This window comes from Dermacentor andersoni, chromosome 6, assembly GCF_023375885.2.
Source record: "Dermacentor andersoni chromosome 6, qqDerAnde1_hic_scaffold, whole genome shotgun sequence".
Lineage (NCBI taxonomy): Eukaryota > Metazoa > Arthropoda > Arachnida > Ixodida > Ixodidae > Dermacentor > Dermacentor andersoni.
This window is the reverse complement of record NC_092819.1, coordinates 182,718,877-182,744,698: the sequence shown is the minus strand read 5'-3', so window position 1 is coordinate 182,744,698 and position 25,822 is coordinate 182,718,877. Positions and strand designations below refer to the sequence as shown.

The 25,822-nt window shown below is 45.1% G+C and overlaps 1 protein-coding gene across 5 annotated transcripts in view; it reads right to left on the bottom strand.

Annotated features, from left to right (window-relative positions):
- The window catches only part of DCTN4-p62 (dynactin subunit 4), a 522,593-nt gene that overhangs the window by 55,786 nt on the left and 440,985 nt on the right, over nucleotides 1-25,822 (bottom strand). For 3 of the 5 annotated variants that reach the window (XM_055067008.1, XM_050172373.3, XM_055067007.2), the window contains one exon: nucleotides 341-435. The exons of 1 other annotated variant lie outside the window; for it this stretch is intronic. In XM_055067008.1, the coding sequence (XP_054922983.1) occupies nucleotides 341-435 (95 nt within the window). Of the gene's footprint in view, nucleotides 1-340; nucleotides 436-25,822 lie in introns of those variants that run through there. One more of the 5 variants, XM_055067005.2, reaches the window with a different exon arrangement.

Sequence of the window (25,822 nt, the reverse complement as noted above, 5' to 3'; positions counted from 1 at the left end):
CCAATTCTATAGCGTAAGAATTGTCTGTAATCAGATTTCATGCACGACATGAATGTGGTGTATATTCCATAACGGACATGAGCACTAGTCATTATGCTGGAATCTACAACAAGTCATGTATCAACAAGGCTGGAATCTACAACAAGCCAATGTGCTTGTCCTGTATATCACATTATAACAACCAACTGTACTTGTTACTTTCATTGTGCTTGAGTTTTTACTGGGCACAAGTTCGCCCAATAAAATATTCCGTTTACACCACTCGCAGTTGTGTCACTGTGTGTGGTTCTTCCGCATCAGTACAACGTGACAATATGATAGTGCATGGTTGGGGACCTGCCTGGGGTCATCCGAGAAAGTGCTGTCGCTGGCATCGTCGAATTCGGCTGTGTCATCCCTGGCTGGAAGAATTAACTCGCAGCTAGGCAGAAGCACCTGGAACAACACACGTCTGTCAATCAAGTGAGCAAAGCAATGTAAAAAAAAAATGTGAAGATCTAAGCAGCTACTAGAGGCATAGATTGAATGCAGTAGCAGTAGCATTTGATACAAGCCACACACAGCCACACACAGCCACACCCCAAAGCCCAATGCAATGTAGTACCTCTGATAAATGCAATCACTCTGAAATGTTCGTGCTGGGCTCACTTCATACACGCCGACTCAAGAGTTTAAAATGTTAGCTAAGTGCCTATAGGCTTAGCATACTGGAAGCCCAGCGTCTGGACAGGACTCCTGCACCGTCACGCAATAGATCGGCAGCAGCGCTGTATCAATTGTGGACAAGCGGCTGTGTGCAGTGCAGTGAAGACGTAGTGTGGGGCAATGTTGGGCGACCGATCCAGGTGGTATGGGAGGGAACCAACTTTAAAGATTTTTTTTCTCACTTGAAACAAAAAAAGACTGCGATTAAATTTTCTCAATGAACTTTTACTGTGTTCATCTATCAAATACGTCATGTTGCATAAGTTCGCATGGACCACCTCAATGTGCAATTTACGGCCGAACGCACAGCTTAACCTAAATTTTGACAAGTTCTTTTCTTTTTCTCGCAAGCTTTAAGTTTGCGATATACGAAACTATATTTAGTACATTAGTAGAATACTGGACGAGAACATCAAGATGTTATAAAATAAAGGAAATTAATAAACAATTTTATTTAAATGATTCATAACAACCCTTATATTTGACTTTTATTTGTGATTACACACAAAACCAAGTACAAATGCCCTTTAAAATGAGTTAACTTCAAAGCCGCCATCTTTCCAGAAGGCACTAACAGTTTTATGGTCATCTGAAAAATAAATAAATTTTCATAAATTTTTTTTCATGTTCTGCTCTCCATTGTTGAAATAAAATGCCGCTCACGCACTAAAAAAATGTTTTAGCGTGAGACATCTCGGGTATGGAAACCCAAGATCCAGACAGATGGACTATCACACTGAGGGAAAAAGGTTATAACAGGGATAAGGTGCCTCAGAAAGGCTGGCCAATGTTTCGATAGGAGGACCTATCTTTGACGAAGATAGGTCGTCCTATCGAACGTTGGCCAGCCTTTCTGAGACACCTTATCCCTGTTTATAACCTTTATATCTTGGGTATGTCACTCTAGAGAAACTGTTATTAGCCATGGTTCTTTAATGGAAATCGGTAATGGTCGAGCACCACCTCTGGTACCTTAGGCCATCGAATGACCCTTTACCGCAATTATACTGTGTATATATGTGTACAACCCTTCCAGCTATAAAACAGTAGCACTAGTTTTCATCTCCCCTTGTTGTGTGTGTGCATGTTGTGCTCATCAACTATGCAAGAGCAAGAAGCCCTACAGTTCAATTCTATTTCTACCATCTGTTTCACTGTGGTGTACAAAGCGATAATCACCAAGTGTGCAACAAAAATATAAAAAAATTGCCACAAAAGATGATAGCCCTAGGTCGAGTTGGGCAAATCCTATTTTAACAGCAGCATGTAATCTTTTCTTTACATGTGAGCTCTGTAATCACACAGCCCAACTTGTTGACAGTGGATGCAGGGCACTGCCAGCTTCCCAGACTGACGCTAAATATATGTGCTTGCTTCTTATAGGCTGCAATCAGTAAAGCAAGAGAGCTTAAATTTCTGTGCCTTGACAGGGTGTCTACCAAGTGGACATTTCCAAATTCCCCTGAGTTTTCCAGGTTTTCCCTGAGTGAAACAAAACTCTCTTTTATGTCAAGACGGGCTGACACCATGTAACCCAATTATGTCACTCTCTAGTAATCATGCTAAAAAAATAAAGAAAAGCTTAATCCAGTTTGAACACTAAGGAGTAGCGTTTATTTTATTCCAAAAGAAAACAGAAGGGAGGGATTAGTAAAATGCACAGCGATTAAAAGATCTTCGCAAGAAATGGTAAAACCCATTGCAAATCGAGTCAAACATTCTCAAATATGAATAAAGAGGAGATGCATACTGAAGCAAGTATTTTCGAATACGAGCTATGTCTATCAACTGATAGCAAACTCATTGGTATGAAGCCCGAACTTTGTCACAAGGGAGTCAACCTCAACTGTCCTCACATACTCTAGGCCTACGCACAACACCTCAGTGCTGCGTTTCACTACTTTAAAAGGCAACTCTGGCGTTTTTTTTACCATATTAGGATATTGTCATCTCCAAATGGCATTGGCAGTCCTGTCACCGGTAGGGCAATTCAGTGTGCTTAGAAATTGATCAATAATTTCAAATAACAATAAATGAGATACCAAAACCGAAACGGGTAGCTGGTTCATGGGACGGCACGATGAGTCGATGACATCAGATCCTACACTACTATAATGTAAACACACAGAATGCATGCTAAACACACAGTACACTTGGTGCTAACGCTGAAGAAGCAAAGCTGATGATGTCTCCTGACGACACAGGGAGTTTTACAGAGTTTCTGAACTAGACAGTGGAGATTTAAAGGGACACTAAAGAGAAAAATGAGTTCTCCTACATCAGTAAATTACCTTTCTACAACACCAAAAACACCAATATTAGCACGATAAGAATCTTGGTAGACCAGAAAAAGTGCAAGAACGAAACACTGGTGGCGACGCATCCTTAAGTTCCCGCACTTGGCCACTGTGACGTCATGGATTTTGATGGCATCTTCTAGGGCCTACTTAATTATATAGTGGTACAGACTGACTACATTGTGTTCTACAGGAACCTAATATTAAACATGGCAAGTTTTGAGAACATTTACTCAGCCAACGCGGCCCTTATGCGAAAATACATTCCTTGGAATCCCTGACGTCACACTGACGTATCGGCGTCGGGGTTTCGGCGCGAAATTCAAATACAGATACTTCGACCTTCATTTTCTCACCTAATAATCAAAACTATTTTGAAATGACCGCCTACAGGCTTCTCAAACAATGCTTTATTCGTCTAAACTGATTTATTGTTTCGCTTTAGTGTCCCTTTAAGTGACGATTTCAGCGGCAGTGGTGGTGTAGTCTCTTATGTAAAGGGTATGGTTGAAACTGCGTGCGAAATATTGCGCCACTCATGAAATTCAGTCATTGACCTGACAAACACAGGGTGGCCAGTAAAAAGTCATGAGTCGGGAACGCAACCAATCTTTAAAATTTATTTTCAAATGACTTGCAGCCATATAGTTTGGCACAGATAATCAGAGTGCAAAAGAGAACATATTTTCAAAACTTTATTAAGATCAATGGACACCGAAAAATTGCCAGAGTTGCCCTTAAGGGGCCCTTCACCAGGTCTGGCCATTTTGGCCAGACAAGCACAGAGCGTACAAGGCACCAAATAAAACAACAGACGAAGGAAGGAGACACGAGACACGTAGGCGCACTAACAACTGACTGTTTTATTTCTTGACATAGGAATACTATATAGCTGCTGTCAAGGATCAAAACAGCAAAAAGAAACAAGGCCGTCATCTGCATTGCGCAAGGAAGCCACGATACAGAATAACTTCTAAGTGTCGCTCCCAAAATACGCCAGTTCCTTTGTCGAAAGAAAAACTGAGGCTTCACTGATACAATCATCACCACGCTTTTTGATCTCAAGCGCTTCCAATATCTCCCTTGTCAGTTGATCATCAGCTTTGTTCAAAACATCAACTGATCAACTGACAAGGGAGATATTGGATGCCAAACTACAGAAGCAATAAGTGAGGCACTTCACATTAAAAGATTAGTTTGAGAGTTCTTTATTGTGCATGATAATAAAGTTACAAATGGTGATTATACACACATACAGAGGGAGGTCCCATAGTCAACAGACTGTACAGGGGACCTCCCATTACAAATGTGTAGGATATGTAAATACAAAGCAGCTATATGCAAACACACAAGACACCGTATTAAGTCAGTCACTAGCTAACGCTGTGAAATATTTAATGACAAAGCAATTATTATTATAATGATAACGATCAAATTGTTATATTGAGTGAAAAAATTTACGAAGGTTTGATTTGAATGTGTAAAAATGAGACAGTATCTTAACATGAAACGGTAATGAGTTCCAAAGTAGTGTGGCTGAGAAATTAGTAGTAAATTTACCATAATTAGTTCTAGGTTTTGGTAGTAAATAGCTGTTGGTAGAAGCGAAACGCATAGATGTGGAATGTGGATGCTGGCTGTTAGTAACTATAGGGAATGGGAACTTCTTGTTAACAGATTTATAAACAAGTATTCCAAGTGAGTATTTAGTTTCTGTAACGATAAACTACCGTTAGAGCTGAGCAATGGAGATGCTTTTGATGTGTAGCTGCTACACATAATGAAGCGAATTGCTTTAGTTTGTGTATGCTGTAGTGGGGATAAATGTGTGGGATAAGTGTTCCCACAAGATGATATGCAATAAGTAATATGTGTGTGAATAAAGGCATAGTAGAGGGAGATGAGTGTTTTCACATTAAAAATTGTGAACCTTAATTAATATTCTAATCCCATATGCTGCCTTACTTGTGAAGGATAAAACATACTCATCAAATTTTAGGTGTTTATCTAATATGACGCCAAGAAACAGTACACTATCAGTAGATTAAAGTGTGCTGGAAGCAAAGGTAAGGGATGGATACACTGAGATATGCTTTTGTTTAGCTGAGAAAATGACAAAGTTAGATCTTGCAGTATTAATGTGTAGTCTGCTTAGGCGGCACAGGGTTACAATATTGGCCACGTCTTGGTTAAGCTTGCACATTAATGAATCAGGACTTTTGTCTTAGTTCTCGCGAACGGTCGTGGGCAAGCTCGTAGAGGTTTGGGAAGCCCTCGAGAACGTTCTTCCCCATGTGTGCGGGGAACCACGTGATATAATGAAAACCGGGGCAAGCCCTTTTCTCTAAAATAGAGGCCACTTCTCGTGCGAGGTTACCGGACTCGAAAGCTCTGATTGCGTCTCTCGAATTGGTGTAAATGTAGGAACGCTCTGGGTCACACAAGGCCAGCGCAACTGCAATTTGCTCTGCTATACTCGCAGTGGCAGCTCTGACCGAGGCCGAGGAGCGAAGCACCCCCCGCCCGTCTACAACAGACAATGCGAACACTCTCCTGTTCCCGTACTGCGCCGCATCGACACAGACAGCGGAGTCTCAGTCATCTCTAACTTTCTTCAGTATGGCTCGTGCACGGGCTTTACGTCTACCCTCGTTATGCTGCAGATGTACGTTCCGCGGGAAGGGCCTCACCACGTAGGTCGCCCTCGTTTCTCGTGTAAATGTGATATGCCGGTCCTGCATTATCCTAGGAGCCATGCCAACCTCATCGAGAATTCGCCTGCCAGCTTGGGTCGACGATAGCCTAACCACCTGGGCAGTGACCTGTGCCTCTATGATTTTGTCTATGCTATTGTGCATACCAAGTTGATCTAGCCTGTCGGAGCTCGTGGCAATAGGCAAGCCTAGCACTTTCCTGATGCTCTTGCGCATGAGTGTATTTAATTTGGTCTTTTTCGTTTTTGTCAACACTAGAGCTGACACCACATAGTTAATATGGCTCATGAGGAACGCGTTGTACATCCGAAGGAGGTTGTCTTCACCTAACCCCTTCTTTCGGTTGGACACCCTAGCAATTAGCCGCAACATATTCGTTTTGGCTGTAACGTGGGTAATTGTTCTGGCATTACAGCCCCTCGCGTCTATGAGCAGGCCTATGATCTTAACTGAGTCGACTCTAGGAATTTTCTGCCCATTATTCGCGTATAATGCCACGGGTAGCTGGTTGAGCGATGTCAGACCCCGAACCCCTTGCCTTGCGGGTCTGTAAAGCAACAGCTCCGATTTACTCGTAGACAGCTTGAGACCCGTGTCCTCGAGGTAAGCCTCCGTCTCGTCCAAGGCCGCTTGTAGAGCTTGCTCTATTTCAGCTAGGGAGCCCCCTGGGCGCAAGACCGTGATGTCATCTGCGTAAAGTGCGTGACCTATGCCCTGGAGGCCGCCCAGCCTATCTGATAGACCCTTCATGACTATATTGAAGAGCAGTGGCGAGATGACTGATCCCTGAGGGGTACCCCGAGCTCCCGATCCGTACACGTTCGACCGAATCTGCCCCACCTGAATAGTAGCAGTTCTATTCATGAGAAAGAACCTGACAAAGGCCTGGAATTTGACTCCCAGGCCTATCCCGGCCGTGGCTTGCAGAATTAAAGAGACATTTTATCACAATGACTTATCTAAAATTCTAAAAAGTAACCCTAGAAAATTTTGGGAAGTCATAAACCCGCAACAAACACATGACGTCACACTTACAAGCGATAAAGACGAAATTATAAGCGACGCTGTTTGTGCTGACACCTTTAACATCGCGTTTTCATCCGTGTTCACTGAAGAAGCCGACTTGCCTCTTCCTACGCCACCTACTGCGACACTGCCAATGATGGCCCCTGTTGAAATTTTTGTCGCTGGCATGTCATCACTCATTGACAAATTAAAACTTTCATCATCGGCTGGTGTCGACGATATTAACTCAAAACTGTTAAAAAATACTAAAGAAATTATTGCAGTGTATTTTTCGATGCTTTTCTCACTTTCACTCGAAAGAGGAATTTTACCAGATGACTGGAAGGAGGGCAAGGCCATTCCAGTCCACAAATCATGTAACAAACAATCCCCCCTAAATTACCGCCCCATTTCTCTAACAAGCGTCCCATGCAAAATCATGGAACACGTCATATACTCTCACATTACGCACTTCCTTGACACTAACAATTTTTTTCATCCTTCCCAGCACGGATTCCGTAAATCATTATCTTGTGAAACCCAACTTGCTATATTTTTTCATGATCTACATTCTAATCTCGACCTCAACCTTCAGACCGATGCAATCTTTCTCGACTTCGCAAAAGCATTCGATACAGTACTACATAAATGCCTTATAGTAAACTCTCCCAGCTGAATTTGCACCTTAACCTTCTCGCATGGATCACAGCATTTCTCAACAAACGCTCCCAGTTTGTTTCAATTAAATATAGCCGTTCCAGCTCTCTCCCTGTAACATCTGGCGTCCCCCCAAGGATCTGTACTCGCACCCCTCTTATTCCTCATATATATTAATGACCTGCCTGTACGTGTATCCTCCCGTATCCGTTTATTTGCCGACGACTGTGTTATCTATCGCACAATTACAAAGATGTCTGATCAAACTGCACTCCAACATGACCTTAACCTTGTACAACAGTGGTGTGATCTTTGGTTAATGAAGCTTAATCCCACTAAATACAAGCTCGTTTCCTTTCATCACAAGCTTAATCCCTTATCATTCTCATATCTAATATCTCACTCTACTGTCGAACAAGTTCAATCATACAAATACCTACGCGTCACCTTATCTTCTGACCTTTCATGGAACGCACACATCAGCAATATCATATCATCCGCGAACAGATCCCTCAGTTTTTTAAAGCGTCATTTGCGTCACGCACCATCGGACATAAAACTTCTCGCGTACAAATCACTCATCAGATTGAAACTAGAATATGCAGCGCCCATCTGGAGCCCGCACCAGGTATACTTAAGAAACGAACTAGAATCTGTACAAAATTGTGCCACTAGGTTCATACATTATTCATATTCATACGACATAAGCATATCATCCTTAAAACGTCAAACTGATCTTGCTAATCTTTCTGTGCATCGCCGCATCGCCAGTCTTTGTTTGTTTCACAAATTATTTCACAGTTCCCTCAATCAACCACCGTATATCATCCCACCCGAGCGCATATCTCCCCGCACGTCCCATCCTTACTCAATCGCATGCGCACGTGCTCGCACCACTACTTTTGCGGCCTCATTTTTTCTTCGCACAGCAGTGGACTGGAATGGCCTTCCCCGTGACATTGCAGCCATCACGTGTTCATCAACTTTTGCGGACAACTTAACTACATTTGTTTCTCATGAAGATCACTCTCTGTAACCTTTATTTGTAAACCCACCCCTTATGCAATACCCCCTAACCAGGGTCTTTGAGGTAATAAAATGAAGTGGAGTGAAGAACTCGAATGACGCATGCAGTCGCTGCCGGTACTTGCACACTTCGACGAGGACGCCGATACCGAAATCCACACTGAAGCCAGTAACCTAGGCCTCGGTGCCGTCCTAGTCCAGAGGAAAGACGGACTTGTACGGGTGATATCTTATGCTAGCCGGTCGCTGTCAAAAGGGGAAGGCAATTATTCTACGACTGAAAAGGAATGCCTCGCCATCATTTGGGCTACAGCAAAATTCCGCCCTTACCTTTATGGCAGGCCATTCAAAGTCGTCAGCGACCATCACGCGTTGTGTTGATTAGCTAACTTAAAGGACTCTTCAGGACGGCTGGCGCGGTGCAGCCTCAGACTACAAGAATATGACGTCACGGTAATCTAGAACTCCAGACAAAAACACTCTCACGCCGAATGCCTATCACGCGCCCCCATTGATCCCCCGCCGCAAGACGGCGAGGACGACGACGCCTTCCTCGGAATAATAAGCGCGGAAGACTTCACTAAATAGCAACGAGCAGACCTGGAGCTAAAAGGCCTCGTTGAGTATTTGGAAGGGAACACCGACGTTGTCCATAGGGCATTTAAGCGCGGATTGTCCTCGCTCATGCTTCAAAACAACCTACTCGTGAAGAACTTCTCACCAGTCTGAGCCAATTACCTTCTTGTTGTTCCGTCGGCGCTGCGTCCAGAAGTACTGCACGCCCTACATGACGATCCGACCGCTGGGCACCTAGGTTTCTCCCGGACGCTATCGAGGATACAAGAAAGGTATTACTGGCCGCGCCTAACCGCCGACGTCGCCTGTTATGTAAGAACGTGCCGAGAGTGTCAGCGACGCAAGACAACAACAGGGTCAGCGGGATTACTACAGCCGATCAAGCCTCCTTCCAAACTTTTCAGCAGAACGAGATGCACTTCTGGGACCCTTTCCAACATCCGGAAATAAGTGGATCGTCGTAGCGACGGGCTATCTCACCCGCTTCGCTGAAACTAAAGCTCTACCGAAAGGCAGCGCAGCCGAAATGGCGAAATTTTTCGTCGAGAACATCCTGCTGCAACATGGTGCTCCAGAAGTCCTCATAACCGACAGAGGAACGGCTTTTACAGCAGAGCGCACCCAAGCCATTCTGCAATACAGCCAAGCCATAGGAGGACAACTGCCTACCACCCTCAGACGAATGGTCTCACGGAGCGCCTGAACAAGACCCTCGCCGACATGCTAGCAATGTACGTCGACGTCGAGCACAAGAAGTGGGATGCCATCCTGCCGTACGTAACCTTCGCTTACAACACGGCGGTGCAAGAAAAAACACAGATCACACCGTTCAAGCTCGTTTACGGAGAACCCGACGACTCTCGACGCCATGCTGCCGCACGTGACTGACGAAGAGAATTTTGACGTCACTACCTATCTCCAGCGCGCCGAAGAAGCCTGACAGCTCGCCCGCCTACGGATCAAGAACCAGCAGCGTACTGACAGCCAACACCACAACCTCCGACGACGCTACGTCCAGTACCAGCCTGGCGACCGTGTTTGGGTTTGGACCCCAATACGTCAACGAGGACTCAGTGAGAAACTATTGTGACGCTATTTCGGAATCTACAAGGTCACCCGACGTGTTGGCGAACTGGACTACGAGGTCGCGCCAGACGGCATTTCGCATTCACAGCGGCGTCGCTCACGACCTGAAGTAGTTCATGTTGTGCGTCTTAAACCGTTTCACCAGCGCTAATGAACTTTGGGGACGTCGCATAGCTGAACTTCTGATTCTTTTTTTGGACTGTGTCACCTTGGACTTTGTTTCTTTGTTGTTACTTTGTTTAGTGTCCTTTTTTTACTCTCCTGTTATGTTTACAGCATCGGGACGATGGCTTTTGAGAGGGGGGAATTGACACGTGAACTCGTTTATCTTTAATGGGTGAGCGCTGTTACCGTCCACGAAATGTTATCGCTCAGCGCAGGACGCGTCTAAATGTATCGAAAGTTTCTAGAATGTTATCGATGCTTCTATCCACTGTCTGTCATCGCCGAACCTTGTGTAATCTGATCGCATGTATGCGCGACGCGAATGGCGTAGAACTTTGTGGAAGGCATGCGGGTCTCAGCGATTACTCTGGAACATTCGACGACTGATCTATAAAAGCCGATGCGCTTGACCCGCTGATCAGATTTTCGACGATCGCCAACTGTGTTCGCCGCTCTCATTGTGCTTTAAGTGTAGCCTGTTTTGTGGGCACAGGTTTGCCCAATGAAAGCTAGTTTTGTCTTTCACAGTATTGCTACTGTGTTCTTTAACGTCATGACCACGTGACAATATTAAAAACAAGAGAGATCCTAATATAGGTAGATCCTCGTGGTACACCAATGTTAGTTGTTTTAGGGTGTGAGTAAGTGATGGATATTGATACAGTATATTCTCTACTTCTCGAATAGTTACGTAATAATTGCAGTGCCGGGCAGGTTATACCAACAGAGTCTAATTTAGCAAAACGTTATGAACAAGTGAATCGAACGCTTTAGAAAGGTAAAAAAAATAATGCACCAGCAAAATTTCGGGTTTCACGCTCACGACCTGAAGTAGTTCATGTTGTGCGTCTGAAACGGTTTCACCAGCGCTAACGAACTTTGGGGACGTCGCATAGCTGAACTTTTTATTCTTTTTTTGGACTGTGTCACCTTGGACTTTGTTTCTTTGTTGTTACTTTGTTTAACAAGTGTCCTTTTTTTTTTTACTCTCCTGTTATGTTTGCAGCATCGGGACGATGGCATTCGGGTTTCAGTTCAGTTGCACTGCTGTCTCGCTCCCTAGTGTATTTGCATTTTTTTCGACGTTTTGTCAAATAGATTTGACGAAGACGTTGGACGACTCGCGAAGGTACCTTCCCTACCGGAGGCCGGGGGGGCCTTCGCCTCCCGTCGCTTCGATAGGAGCATGCAGAAGAGCCCGATCTGGTGGCGGCGAGAGCTCAGTCATGACCACGCCTGACCTGGCACCGGGCCAGAGGCCACCGACTGACCCTGAGAGCAACCGTGACTGTAAGTGATACAAGGCTACAGAAACAGATGACGCGTCTACGCTTATTGACGATTGTGACATAGCTGACATCACAGATCTGGACGATGAAGGCTTCAGGCTTGTGCGTCACCGCAAGAAGAGGACCGTCAGAATCCCAGTGATTATTACCCCTGCCACAGAAGGAGCCGACCTGAAAAAAGTAAATCCCATTGTTCTGTCTACAGAAATTGAAAAAATTCTTGGCGCATCGCCAGTTAGGAGCCGATTTACTGCTCAGAGAGCCCTGCTTCTAGATGTACAGACAGAAGAGCATGTGAATTCCCTTCTCAGCTGCAAGTCAATCTCAGGGACTGCAATCTCGGCACGAGTGCCCAATTCGTACCTGCAAAACACGTGCATTAGAGGAGTACCGAAGTGGTACACTGACGAGGAACTGTTGGTATACCTAAAGCCACAAGGTGTTTACCATGCAAGGAGAGTCACTCGACGTGTTCAAATTTCCTAATCCGATTGGGAGTCCAGGTGAACCAGCTCCGTGGTTCTTACGTTCGCTCGAAGTACAGACCATCCTGATAAGATCGACTTGGGCTTCACAAGACACGAGACCACTGACTATGTTGAGACACCAATTCGGTGCTTCAAGTGTCAGCGCTATGGACATGTGGCCAAGTACTGCCGTGGTGAGCAGCGGCGTAAGAGATGTGGAGGACAGCATGATTTCAAAACATGCGCATGCAGCAAGAACTTTCTATGTGCAAACTGTAGTGTCATCCAGCTAGTTATAGCAAGTGTCCTACGCGGGCAGTGGCAATAAAGCATAAGAAAATGTTTATCTTGGGGCCAACAGGAAAGGATGAGAAAAATACGACGAAGAAAAAGAAAGTCACAGAGAGTCAGACGAAATGAAATGGAGCTCTAAGAGTGAAACTGATTTTCCAAGCCTGAAGCCTTCTCCAGGAATCCAGGACACAGTGGTGCCATCGCGCAGCGGGCCGGCTAAAGCAGTCAAATCAATGAACAGAGGCCCCGTAGACGAGAAGACTGCTGAACAGCCGGAACAGCGAAATTATGTGTCTACACTGCAGCGACCCCAATCGCGGTGCGATGAAAAAACACCACAGGAGGACTGTCAGCAGGTGCTACGTGCTCTCGTCAAGGCCCTGTGATCACACATAGAGAAGATGCCAGCGAGCTCTATGAAGGAAATGCTCGAAGTAGTCCTGGCTCTCGAGTCAGTGATTCTAAGCTCTGCCTCTTTTTAAACACCTAGCAATATGGATGCGGTCAGGACACAATGTTCACCATCTCGTCCACAGGTGCCACTTATTATGCAATGGAACTGTACGGGTCTTGCGTGCCATTTACCTGAACTGTTGCTTTTCTTAAGCAACATGCCTGTGCCAATATTGGCCCTGTCCGAGGCTGGTCTTCCAAGTTCCAGATCAATTGCTGGTTATTTCGCACATGGAAACCAAGGTATTCCGACATTTCCGAACGGAAGCGCCATGCCATAAGCGAGACGTGAAATACCACATCTCGTCCTACCAGTTCAAGACCTTTGCAGCAGTGCTTTGGAAGTCACTGCTGTACAAGTGCGGCTGGGAAACCGAAGCCTCAGCGTGGCCTCCGTATATGTGAGCTCTCGCCTGAAGGTCTCGATGGGAGAAATTATAAGAGACCTCTGCAGCCGCTGCCCAGCTCCGAGGATTATATGTGGGGACTTTAATGCGCACCATACTCTCTGGGGCGACAAGGCGACTGATGCTCGTGGAAAGCAAATTGTTAGTGCTTTAAACACCGAGGAACTCTGCGTGGCAAATGACAAACAGCCAACGTTTTTTCGACCACCGGCCTCTTACAGTGTGACTTGACGTTACATTCAACGGACATCCTCGCATCGTCAATGACTAGCAAAGGTAGAATGGGCAGTGATCATTTTCCTGTCTTCGTTAACATTGCTGGATATAGAACCAACGGCCGAAGATCCTGTCCTGTGGCGCAGTGGGATACGTACAGGGACGGGCTAAGCGAATCATCTGGAGACCTGTTCGCGGACATGCTACGTAGCAAGAGATTGGCTACCGCTGAGCTGAAGCTACCCGACCACTTCCCCGCTCCGGATCTAAAGCTCAAAAATCTATGTGCTGCCCGTAGAAGAGCGGAACGGAGGCTGATTAGGACGAAGGGCGACCCACCAATGAAGACTATATATAACAGGATTAACGCAGTGATTCGACGTTATACAAGGAAACTAAGATGAGATCAATGGGCATCATTTTGTGCAAGCCTATCGGTCTTCATGCCAGTTCCAAGGATATGGTGGGTTGTTAATAACCTTGCTGGAAACTTTCGACCAAGCAAGCCATTTGAAGCCATAGCATTGAAGTTCGGCAAGACTCGCTTGACTTGCGAATGCCTTCGCTGAAATTTACTCTTCCGGCAGGTCAGCCGGCACAACCAACCCGCCTCCGCCGCTATCGTCGTCTCTAATGGATGCTCCTTTCACACTCAGAGAGCTGGAACTAGCCATGAGCAGCCTCCGATGTCGCTGTGCGGTGGGACCTGACCTTATCAGTAATCAGATGCCGACTAACCTACCGGTTGAAAGACGACGCGATTTGCTGGCATTTTTTAACCAAGTCTGGGCCAGTGGGGCTATACCACATTTATGGAAGGTAACACTTCTTTTGGGCCTAGTTGGTACATACTTTTGAACTAAACGTAACAGCGCAAACAACTAAGATGAGCCACAAAAAGAAAGACAGGACACACACTGGCGCTGACTAACAACTTCTAACAACTAACACTTCTAACAACTAACAACTAACACTAACAACTTCTAACAACAACGAAGTTGTTAGTCAGCGCCAGTGTGTCCTGTCTTTCTTTTTGTGGCTCGTCTTAGTTGTTTGCGCTGTTACGTTTAGTTCAAAAAAATTATGGAAGGTAGCATGGGTGGTACCGGTTCTGAAGCCTGGAAAGAATCCTGCAGCTTTGGACTCCTGCAGCTCTGGACAGACCGGTATCACTGACCTTGTGTGCAGCGAAGCTAATGGAGAAGATGGCGTGCACAAGACTCACTTGGTATGTCGAGCAGGGTCGAAAACTACCATCGTGCATGACTGGGTTCCGGCAGCGTCTAAGCACTCAAGACAATGCGCTGGACCTGCTAAGCCACATAGAACATTACAGTGCGGACGGCCTGTCGACACTTGCTGTTTTCATGGATGTTTCTAAGGCTTACGACTACGTGTCTCAAAGAGCCATCATCAGCCAGTTACAAGTTATAGGCGTCACGGGTCATCTTTTGCACTTCATACATACGTTCCTCAATGATCGTCGCATCAGAGTTCGTCCTGGCGACACTTTGAGCGATGAAATACGTATATTTCGCGGCATGCCACAGGGGAGTGTTTTATCTCCCTTATTATTTAACATGGCCATGAGTAGCCTCCCAAGAGTACTAAACCATCGAACACCAGTGAAGATATCTATATATGCCGATGATATCTCCATATGGGTCTCCGGCTACCAGCATCGCCGCCTCGCACGAATAGCCCAGGAAGCAGTAAAAGCCATTCAAGGCCACTTGGCAACGATTGGATTATCACTAGCAGCAGAGAAATCATCATTCATACTATTTCCTTGAGTGAAAAGAAAATCTACACGCTTCACGCTGAATTTAGACGGATACCAGATTCGACAAGTCACCAATGTCCGATTTCTGGGCGTTACCTTAGACCACAGGCTACTCTGGCGCTGCGGTGTTGACCACGTTGTGGCGTCATCATCACCCAGGCTACATGTGCTCAAGTGAGTCGCTGGCATACGCTAGGGCAACCACCCGACGTCGATGCTACGGCTACATACAGCGTTGGTTACCAGTCGAATCCTGCATCAGCTACCTCTGTCACCCTCAGACAGCCAATACAAGCGCTTAGAAGCCATCCACAGAAAAGGTATCCGACTTTGCCTTGGAGTCCCTCAGCCAGTGTCAAACAAGAAAGTGCTCTACGAAGCTGAGTCACACCCTCTACGACTTCAGGCTTCCCAGGCTCTCATGATCCAGCTACTACGATTGAGTGAGTCTACACCCGGTAGAGCCCTCTTACGACGTATAGGTAACAGGCCGCGCTCACATTTTTATGCAGCAGTGAACACGCTTCGCGTATTAGGATTGCGCTGCTCGAGACAGAGGGAAAGGATAGGACCACCCTGGACATTCGAGGACATCACATGCAACTTAAGTGTACCACGATTGCAATCAAAGAGCTGCATTTCATCTGCAGAAGCCAAGTCATTAGTCCTGGAACACGTGAACACGACTTACCTGAATCACCTACAAGTATACACAGATGGCTCTGTCAAGGCAGACGAAGACCGCTGCGCAGCTGCATTCTATATTCCCTCTCTAAGATATACGTGGTCTGGCCGTCTGGACTGTATAGCCTCGTCGACAGTTGTGGAAGGCGTAGCAATAGCTTCTGCTCTGCGCAAACTAAAGACTTTGCCTCTGCAGAATGTGGTTGTCCTTACGGACTCGAAGGCCGCATTACAACAAGTATACCGTGGTTTGCCATCCCTCAAGTTCCCACGCAAATCACTAGCCATCGTGAAAGAACTCAACAACAAAGGTTTCACAGTAAAGTTTCAGTGTATTCCCTCCCACACTGGTATCTCAGGAAACGAAAAAGCTGATGCGCTTGCATACGCAGCGCTCTATCATCCTCCCAAAATCAAGGCTCCAAAGAGTAATCAAGTGCAAAAATCTGACATTCGAAATCACTTTGCGTCGCCTTGGGTTCCACCGTATATGCCCTGCGTAACCAAGAGATTGCACTGAGAGGAAGCCTCACTTCTATATCGCATAAGGACAGGATCTGCTAATACACCGGCCTGGTTATTTAAAACAGGGCGAATCAATTCTCCTAACTGTACGGCATGCAACGAGACAGGAGACACTGAGCACTTTTTGTGGTCCTGCCAGCAATTCCAAGATGAAAGAGACTCTCTCCTGAAGAATCTGCAAAACAAGGACCTTCCGCATGCGTGCCTGCAACACCTTATATTTTCCGAGGGATCAGTTATAGCCCGCAAAGAAACTTCACGTCTCCTCATCGAATTCTTAAGAGAGACTGGTTTGATGGACCTATGGTGAAACCCTTCAGCGGTATTGTGCGAGACGCTCGGGCGGAGCAATTGCCGGCCTTGATCACCAGGCTAAACCCGCCTGTTGCTACAATTCACCACCACCACATCGGGTTTCAGTTGCCTGCCGAATCTTGCCTGTTAGAAATATTAATGCCAAATCAGTTGGGTATCCCTCCCTAAACCTAAAGTGGTTTGGTGATAGCATACGAAATTTTGATAAATAACTTGATAAGCGTGTTACTATTAGTTTTTCAACAATTTTAGTAAAGAATGAAAGTACAGCAATAGGGCAGTAGTTAAATGTTAAGACGCTTATCTTGCTTCTTGAAAACAGGGATTATTTTGGCCTTTTTCAAAGAACTTTGATCTATTCCTGTTTTAAAGATAAGGTCCACTATGTGACAGAATATTTCAGGCGTTAGGTATGCTATCGTTTTTATGAGAGATGGGCTGCAGTTATCAAGACCAGGCCCTGTATTTTGTAGACTGGAAATGACTGTGACTATGTTTTCAGGTGTTGCGAAATGAAGGCAAAAGCTATGAGGCACACGGGGGCAAGTCTCGGTCAATGAATTGTCGCACCCTTCATTATCTGCACAGAAGAAATTAAAGGAGTTTGCTATGTCCAAGGGATTATCAAGAAGATCCCTCGATTGTAACGTAGTTATTTCGGCATTGTGATTGGATCGACCTAAAAAACAGTTTAATACTTTCCGTAGAAGGATCGACACTTGGGCGACTTGGTACTGGTTGAGCATCTTGAAGGGGCAGCGCAATAAGACGGAGACAGAAGGTAGGAACACACAGGACAGCGCTGAATTCACAACTAGCTTTATTCGAAGGCATGCACAAACTTATGTACACAACCCATAGCCACGTGCTCTCCCATCGATGGCGTCATTATTAGTGCGAAGGCAAAAAAAAAAAGAACTCAAAACCCTGTAATCTAATGCTACACTATGAGGCAGCTTAAAAATTCAAATTCATTGTCATGCAAATTTAACGATGGCATGCTTACATAACGCAACCCTTTTTTTCTGATATAGGAGGCCTCAATAATCTCCCTCGTGGTCTGATTTTTATGCGCGGAAAGTATTATGGTGTTTTTATAGATTGGAGTGCACCCATGCTCAGAGCAATGCCGCGTGACATGCGAGTAGGCATTACCCGTTAGTGAGCGCCTATGCTCAGACAATCTAATATTCAGGCAACGACCTGTTTGACTGATATAGACGTGACCGCAGGAAAATGGAAGCTCGTAAACAACTCCCATTCTACAGTGCACAAACGGGGAAGTATGCTTAACAGTACAGCCTTTCCCAGCATGAGTGGAAGCAGCCTGGGCCAATTTCCTATCAATCTTACCACAAATTTTGATCATCTTGTTAGGGGCAGAAAAAACAACCTTTACATCAAACCTGCCTGCTACATTCCTGAGGCTGTGTGATAGTTTATGCACATATGGAATTACAACCAGTTTTTTCTTCTTGTCGGCAGGCTCTGGATTGTTAATTCTTGTGGGTGCTCCTAGTTTTACTCGCTTAACAAGCTTCTGTACGGTCATGCGGATAGCATCCTCTAGAAAATCTGCCGCTCTCAAGCGCTCCAGTTGTTTTAAGAAACTCTCAGACGTCTGGTGAAAACGCAATTTTGAAAGTGCGGAAAACAGAACCGAAACAGCAATGCCATTTTTTTTACCACCTTGGATGGGAGAGCACGTGGCTATGGGTTGTTTACATAAGTTTGTGTATGCCTTCGAATAAAGCTAGTTGTGAGTTCAGCGCTGTCCTGTGTGTTCCTGCCTTCTGTCTTCATCTTATTGCGCTGCCCCTTAAAGATGCTTAATACTTTCCATTGCTTTTTGACATCAATACCGGCAAACTTAATTCCATTTTTCTAATAAGTAGTTTTAGCCTGTTTAAGTAGTTTTAGCCTGTTTAAGTAGTTTTCCTAGTAAGTTAGAATATTTATTATACTTTTCATGAAGTGCAGTGTTAAATGTTTTTTGTTTTTCTGTAAAGGTTATCTTTTTTCCGTAAGCAATTTAGCAATATGATGGATAACTATGGGTTATGAGGAGATGAAAACGTTTTTTACAATTCATTACTACCGTGGAAATTGAAATAGCATTAGAAATTATTTGTTAAAATGTGTTATAGGCAGCTTCAGGGTTATCACATGCCAATACTGGGGGCCAGTCTGGAGTGGCAATTAATTCAATAAATATTGACGAATTAAACTTTTCTGCTGAAGCTTGCATCGGCAGTGCCAGCAGTAAAAGTTAAGTGCACAAATGTTGGGTAATGATCGGTTATTAAAGCTTTGACAACACCACAGTCAGGACCTTTTTAGGCTTGTAGTGCAGCTCACTCTGTTCTCCATTCCCTTTCATTACCCCTTTTACCTTCCTTTCTGCTCTTTCTGAGCTGCGCTACAAGCCTAAAAAAGTCATGACATACCAACTCACCCAAACTGCCATGCTTTTGACCACAGTCATGATTAGTAAGAAGATTGGATAATATGTGGTTGATAAGTATGCCCTGTTTATTAGTGGGACAACGAGTTGGAAGAGTAATTAGGTTTTCATATCCGAGCCCATTTAGGCAGTTAACGTAATCATAAGTAGTAGGTTGGATGTATCTAAAAGGTATTATTCATGATAATTGCATTTTTCTGTTCGGATGTTAAATTATGCAGCAAATTACCTAGGGCTAAGCAAGGAGAGACACAAGGAAAGACTTGTGCTAGCCATGCCTCAATATCTCTTGGAAAGCAGATTTAGCACCAGCGAACAAGGACAGAAGGGAGACGAGCCCACAATGCGCTAACTTCAACAACTTGATTTTCAGTGGCGCCACCTCATCCAAATTTTAACCATCCAAAAATATAGTGTGCTTATCTAACAAGTCGAGGCTCAGGCTATCTGTTGGAATAGTGATACGTGTGTTAGTGCCCCTTCGGTCGACTTGTTAGATAAGGAGACGGCTTTTTTGGATGGTCAAGATTTGGATGATGTAGCGCCACTGTGCATGGGTTAAATAGGTGGGTGTTTCCTGAAAATCAAGTTGTTGAAGTTAGTGCATTGTGGCGTCATCTCCCTTCTGTCTTTGTTCGTTGGTGCTAAATATGCTTTCCAAGTCAGTTTACCAACACGCCCAACAAATAGTAATGCTCAATATCTCCGTTAGAAAGCTAATTTTAATATCTTCTCCGCACATGCATCAATCCCAAGTAGTGCCTTTTGTTGCTTGTCTTGGCTTCCCTACCTCTTGATGTGTTTAAGTTCTGTATATAGTCTTTAGACCTTGTCATGTTCATGTGATGCACGTATTTGCAATCACTTATCGTTGATGGTTTCAATAAAGCTTTAGTTGAGAGTAAGCGTTCGTCCTGTCTTCTAGTCTGTGTATGTGTCACTTCTCGCTAAAATCGAAGAATATGTTACCCTACCACCTCACCCAACTTTCTATCCTTTTACAGCTAATTTTCCCTTGTAGAAGCACAAATTCCCAGAGTTCTCCCCGAGTATTTCCAGACTACTCAAGATCCCTGAAAATTCCCAGTTTTCTTGGTTTTCCCGGTTGGTAGACACCCTGCTTGATCGCAGCAAAGTGACAGTTGGGTTCACAAAGCTAGATTGAAATGTCCAAACTTTCCAGCCTCCTTGCACTTGTAGAAGGCGAGCCAACAATGGAAAGTAATGGGTTTTGTTGAACAAGACATAAAGGCATATGGTAGCAGCAAATACTTGAACCATATTATATTGCTGTCTGAATAAAAAAGTTGCAGGTGCTGTGTATCTGCAAACATGAGTTTTAATGCAGTAGCTCTAAAAAAAATTGCTTTTTTTTTACTTCTTTTGTGCTTCAAGCATTCAACTCACAACTCAAGAGTTCATTCTGCAGAAGTGACTGGTGCAAAAGTGGACACGGGACACTAAAAAGGCGACAAGGAGAAGCACAGACTTCCAACTGGTGTTTATTACAAAAAGGTATGTACATATACTCTCGTGCACTTGATCATAATCAGTTACAGTCATGCAGGTCAACATGGTCATCATAAATGAACAAAAGTGCACGATGGCCGCGCCAAGGCCTGACGCGGCCTCCCACATAAAGACCCCAGGAATGCAAATTCTTTAGCAGTCAATGCTATGGATGGTTTGCTAACGCAGTTGCTTTCTGCGATAGGTGCTGCCTCAGTGATGAGCCTAGCGTTTTCTTGCACGTTGCTTGCTATTACAGCAAAACCGCGTTAATTCGAACTCGGTTAATTCGAAATCCCAGATAATTCGAAGGTTTTCTGCACTTCCGTACTTTCCAATGTAAATTTGACCGGATAATTCTAACCGCCGGCCTAGGCCAACCCAGTTAATTCGAAGATCTGGGGTGCTATGCGGAAATTCCCCATCCTCATTTCACCGCAAACCCGACAAAACAACGGGCATTTGGAGCCGTGAGGCGATGCCACATAGCAATAGCGATTATTTACAGACGAAGTGCCTGACCCGTAGTACTGCTAGCACAAAAATCAGTCCACAGTACGCCCCGTGCACTGCCGAAGCGCACGCCTGCAGAGGAGAAGACATGCTTCATTGCAACGCAAGGGGCATACTGGTTTTTGTCACATGCTCTCTCCCCCACTCCGCACGCTCCTCGCAGTCGCAGCGACCGCAGCGTCAGCGCGTGTTGCATGCCTCTGCCATTGGCTGCCGTTCGCCCATTCTCTCTCCGCGCCCGTGGCGACGTGTGTGAGTGTAACGCCGATCTGCGTCATTTCTTTGTGTGCGGTGGTTAGGGGTATTGCAGCTAGTGTGGTGTTCTTTTTTTTTTTTCTGAACTGTGCAGAAGTGCCAGTGAACGAAGATCCCAAAGTATAAGATTGTAACGCTGCAGCAGAAGTTCGGCAGCTTGACCGCAAGTTCGCGGCCACAGGCAGGAATGTACTCTTCGTTGTTGATAATTGCCCGGCGCATGGTGACATCCCACACCTGAAACCTATAAGGATGATATTTCTTCCTCCGAACAGCACGTCGATCTCGCAGCCAACGGACCAAGGCGTCATTCACCACACAAGGAAGATTTACCACCACCACCTGCTCAAGCGCATGCTCCTTTGCTATGACAACGGCAAGTGGTACTCTATCGACCTCCTCGGGGCCAATGTCTTATTCTGTATGCATGGAAGAAAGTGGAATCCACTTTGATCATGCGGTGTTTTGAACAGGCTAGCTTCTCGAAGGAAAGCACCGTCGATGCTGATGCTGACTATTCATGTGCATTTGATGAAGGAGCCGAGTATTGCGACCGCATCAATGCAATCTGCGCAGAGGATAGCGTATCCGGTGTAGTCGGATTTGCCGAGTATCTGAACTTTGAAAATGACCAACAAACATGCTACTCAAGACTTGGAGAGTGAAGCTACCGCTGATGCGATGATGTGCGATGACAGCGACGACGACGCTAAAGAGCCCTCCCGAGCACCCGCTCTCGGGGAAGTTATCGGATAGCTGAACATTATCCGCAGCTTTGTTGAGTGCCACGGTGTAAATTCTCAAATGCTGCACGCAGGTGGCCAACTCAAAAACATGACCCTTGGAGCCTCGAACTACAGGACGCGGCAAACCAGCATCTCTGATTACTTTAAGTAATCCAAAGATCAACGAATAAAGGTAGCGCATTCCTGCAGCGAAATTATCTGCCTGGGTTGCATTCTTTTGCGTTTGGTTCATTTGAAAACCCGCTTAATCCGAAGATTTTTTGCAGTCCCGGTGACTTCGAATTAAAGAGGTTTTACTGTATTTTTGTTTTTCAAAGAGCGGATGACATTTGCATTGGCAGCAATGGATCCCAAGGAAACCCTATCTCCCTTTTTGAACTTTCTGATTATGTTCCTGTAGTCTCACGTTTAGGCACCTTCCCGTTTGTCCCACGTAACGCTGCCCAAATACCAACTCGCCCGGTCTCACACCCTGCTTCAGTTCATTCCTAGTTCGTTGGGCTTTGTTGTGTTAATCTTCATGGAATACCAACTAGCCCGGTCTCACACCCTGCTTAATTCTGCACTTGAGTGCGAGGCCTATGCAGTCTACTAGTGCCAAGTGCCCAGGCCACAAAAGAACAGCTTTTCTGTTTCTGAATTGTAAAAAGGTCATGTGGCTATATGCACAGAGTGCGCCAACGAATGAAGCCACTGGTGGTGGCCTTGCTAAGTGCACTCGGGAAAGGAGGCAGCCGTATGCCGTATTTTTCTGTACCCTTGCTTGTGCTTCTCCATTTGATTCACATGTTCAGAGTGAAATAAATTAAGCAGCACGTGTTCCACATGTGTGGTGGTCAGAGCTTCAAGGCATGTTGAAGAACAATGGTACCACGGTAAGGTTATCAAATACCACCAACAACTAGCTGGCAACATAGCTAATCATTCCCCTCGAGGCTTCATGAGCAGAATGCTATGGCAACAATGATTTGATGGGAAATTTACTGTTCTCACGCTTCCTTTTGTCATCTCGGTGTTTGTTGCACTCAATAATGTTTACACAGGTAAGGCGACGACGTTGTTTGGTTCCATTTGTCCGCAGTGCAGCATACGGCTTAAAAGCTTTGGCTTTGAATGCTGCTTGCCACTTCTTCACCATGCTGCTCTATCTAGGGTGCACGACAGTGCTCCATGTTGTATGCTAAAGCTGCTGAGACTTGCAGGGACTGATTTTGCTGCACCAGCCATCAGGCAGTTCATGTTTGGATCTCCTTTATGCGTAGCTTCATGCATGATCAACTGTTGCTAGTTGTTTCATGCAGAACTGTTGTGGATTTTTTTTAAAGTACAAGGTCTTTGCCTTACCTCGTTTGTAAGGCACTTAAATATTGCTGTGTTTTACCTGCAGGTTCCATTTTTTAAATGATGGGCTATTTTCAGTGGTTGCTAACTTTTTCAAAGAAATTTCGCCATTTGTATAACTTGTGTAGATTTATGAGTGATCTTTGTGTACATCTGCAGCCCTATTATTTGAACTTTATCACAGCGTGATCACGCACCCTGTAGAACCTGAACATCACATCACATCACTTTATTTTCCTTAAAGACCCCTTTTGGGGTGTTACATAAGGGGTGGGGTTTACAAGATGCAGGCGTTTACAGAAGTCGAAAATGTGGATGGACAGGTTATGGCAGCGATATGGTGGGGAAGGCCGTTCCAGTCAGTTGCCGTTCGTAAAAAAAATGAGTTCATGAAGGTAGTAGTACGGGCTCGTGGATGAAAACTTGAAGAGGGTGACCGATGCGATGAGATCTGCGTGATGGGGGGGCGCAGATGTATGGTTCTTGTCTTAGGGGCGAATAAAAAAACTTGTGATACAAAACAAGACTGGCGATGCGACGGCGAGCAAAAAGATCACACAAACCTGATTGTAATTTTAGAGATGATATGCTAACGTCGTATGAGTATGAAGAGTGAATAAATCTGGTAGCTCGGTCTTGTATAGCTTCGATGGCATTTGTTAAATACGCGTGATGAGGGTTCCAGATGGGCGATGCGTATTCCAGTTTAGTTCTGATAAGTGAGATGTATGCTTGTAGTCTGACATATTGAGGGGCTTCCCGCAAGTGACGTTTTAAGAAACCTAATGTTTTATTGGCTGATGATATTAGGTTAGCTACGTGCAGTCGCCAAGATAAGTAATCAGAAATGGTGATACCTATTTGTAAGACTGGACGAGTTCAACAGGGGAGTTAGAAATGGTATATTCAAAAACAAGAGGGTTGCGACGGTGGTGAGAAGACATGTACTACATTTGTTAGGGTTGAGTGTCATCCTCCACTGCGAACACCAGTTTCGCACGTGGTTTAGGTTTGCCTGAAGGGATTCTTGGTCAGAAGGGTTAGTTACCGAACGATAAATAATGCAATCACCAGCGAACAAGCGGATATGATAAGATACGCGCTGGGGTAAGTCGTTAATGTAAATGAGGAATAACAAGGGACCAAGGACGGAACCCTGCGGGACGCCGGAGGTGACTGGGAGTGGGTTGGAGGATTGGTTATTAATGAAGACAGACTGAGAGCGATGCATGAGGAATTCGTTAATCCACGCGATGATGTTTCGATGTAGGTTCAACTGGGAAAGTTTAAGAAGCAAGCGTTGCTGATGTACTTTATTGAACGCCTTGGCGTCAGTTTGTAGATTAATATCAAGGTTGGCGTGAATGTCAAGAAGAAAAGTGGCTAGTTGAGTCTCGTACGAAAAACCCTTACGAAAACCATGCAGTGACGGATGGACGAAGTTATTGGAATCTAAGAATTGCATGATTTGGGAGTAAATTACGTGTTCCATGATTTCGCAGGGAATACTTGTTAATGAAATGGGCCGATAATTAAGAGGTGAATCAGTATTACCTGGTTTGTGCACGGGAACGACCTTCCCCACTTTCCAGTCGTCTGGAATGGTTCCTTCGGAGAGTGATTGTGTAAACAGAAAATACTGGAACAGGCTGAGTTAGCGTTTTTCAAAATTTTTGGATTGATGTCATCTATGAACGAATGTCATCTATCATCTATAACGTCTTGCTGCTGTTTCTAAGGCAGTTCTGAGGCAATTCGTCTCGGACCAGGACAAATTTTTCTTCAACTATGAGGTTTTTCTTTCGAGGAACCCGTATGGGTTTCCTTTGTAGCAATTGCTACGAACGGGTGGATGTCTGATTTTCTCTTTATTCAGTTCTTTGTCATATTCAGATGAAATTGACAAGCAAGATGAGGTGGGCAGTACATTGGCAACGAGGCTTCAAAATCCACTCTGCTTCTTCGTGTCGGCTCTCGTTACCCGGGGTGCAGTATGATCACTGCACTGTGCTTGCAAATTGGAAATATCTTACAACCAATGTTGTGTTGACACCATCATCAGACTTTCTACACATATTGACAAGGGAAACATTGGCAATAGCATGGTGCTCATCATCTAGGCTGATGCCTTCTGTGACGTCACATGATGTGGGACTCCAAGCAGCTTTAAAACAATAATGCACCGCAAGATTTTCCTGGTCAGCTAGACAGCAGTGCATTGCCAATGGTGCTTCAAAACCCACTCTGCTCCTTGGTGTTGACTCTCATTAACATCATCGGGCCGTCTGCACGTAGTTGCGAGGGCGACATCGGCAATAGCATGGTGCTCA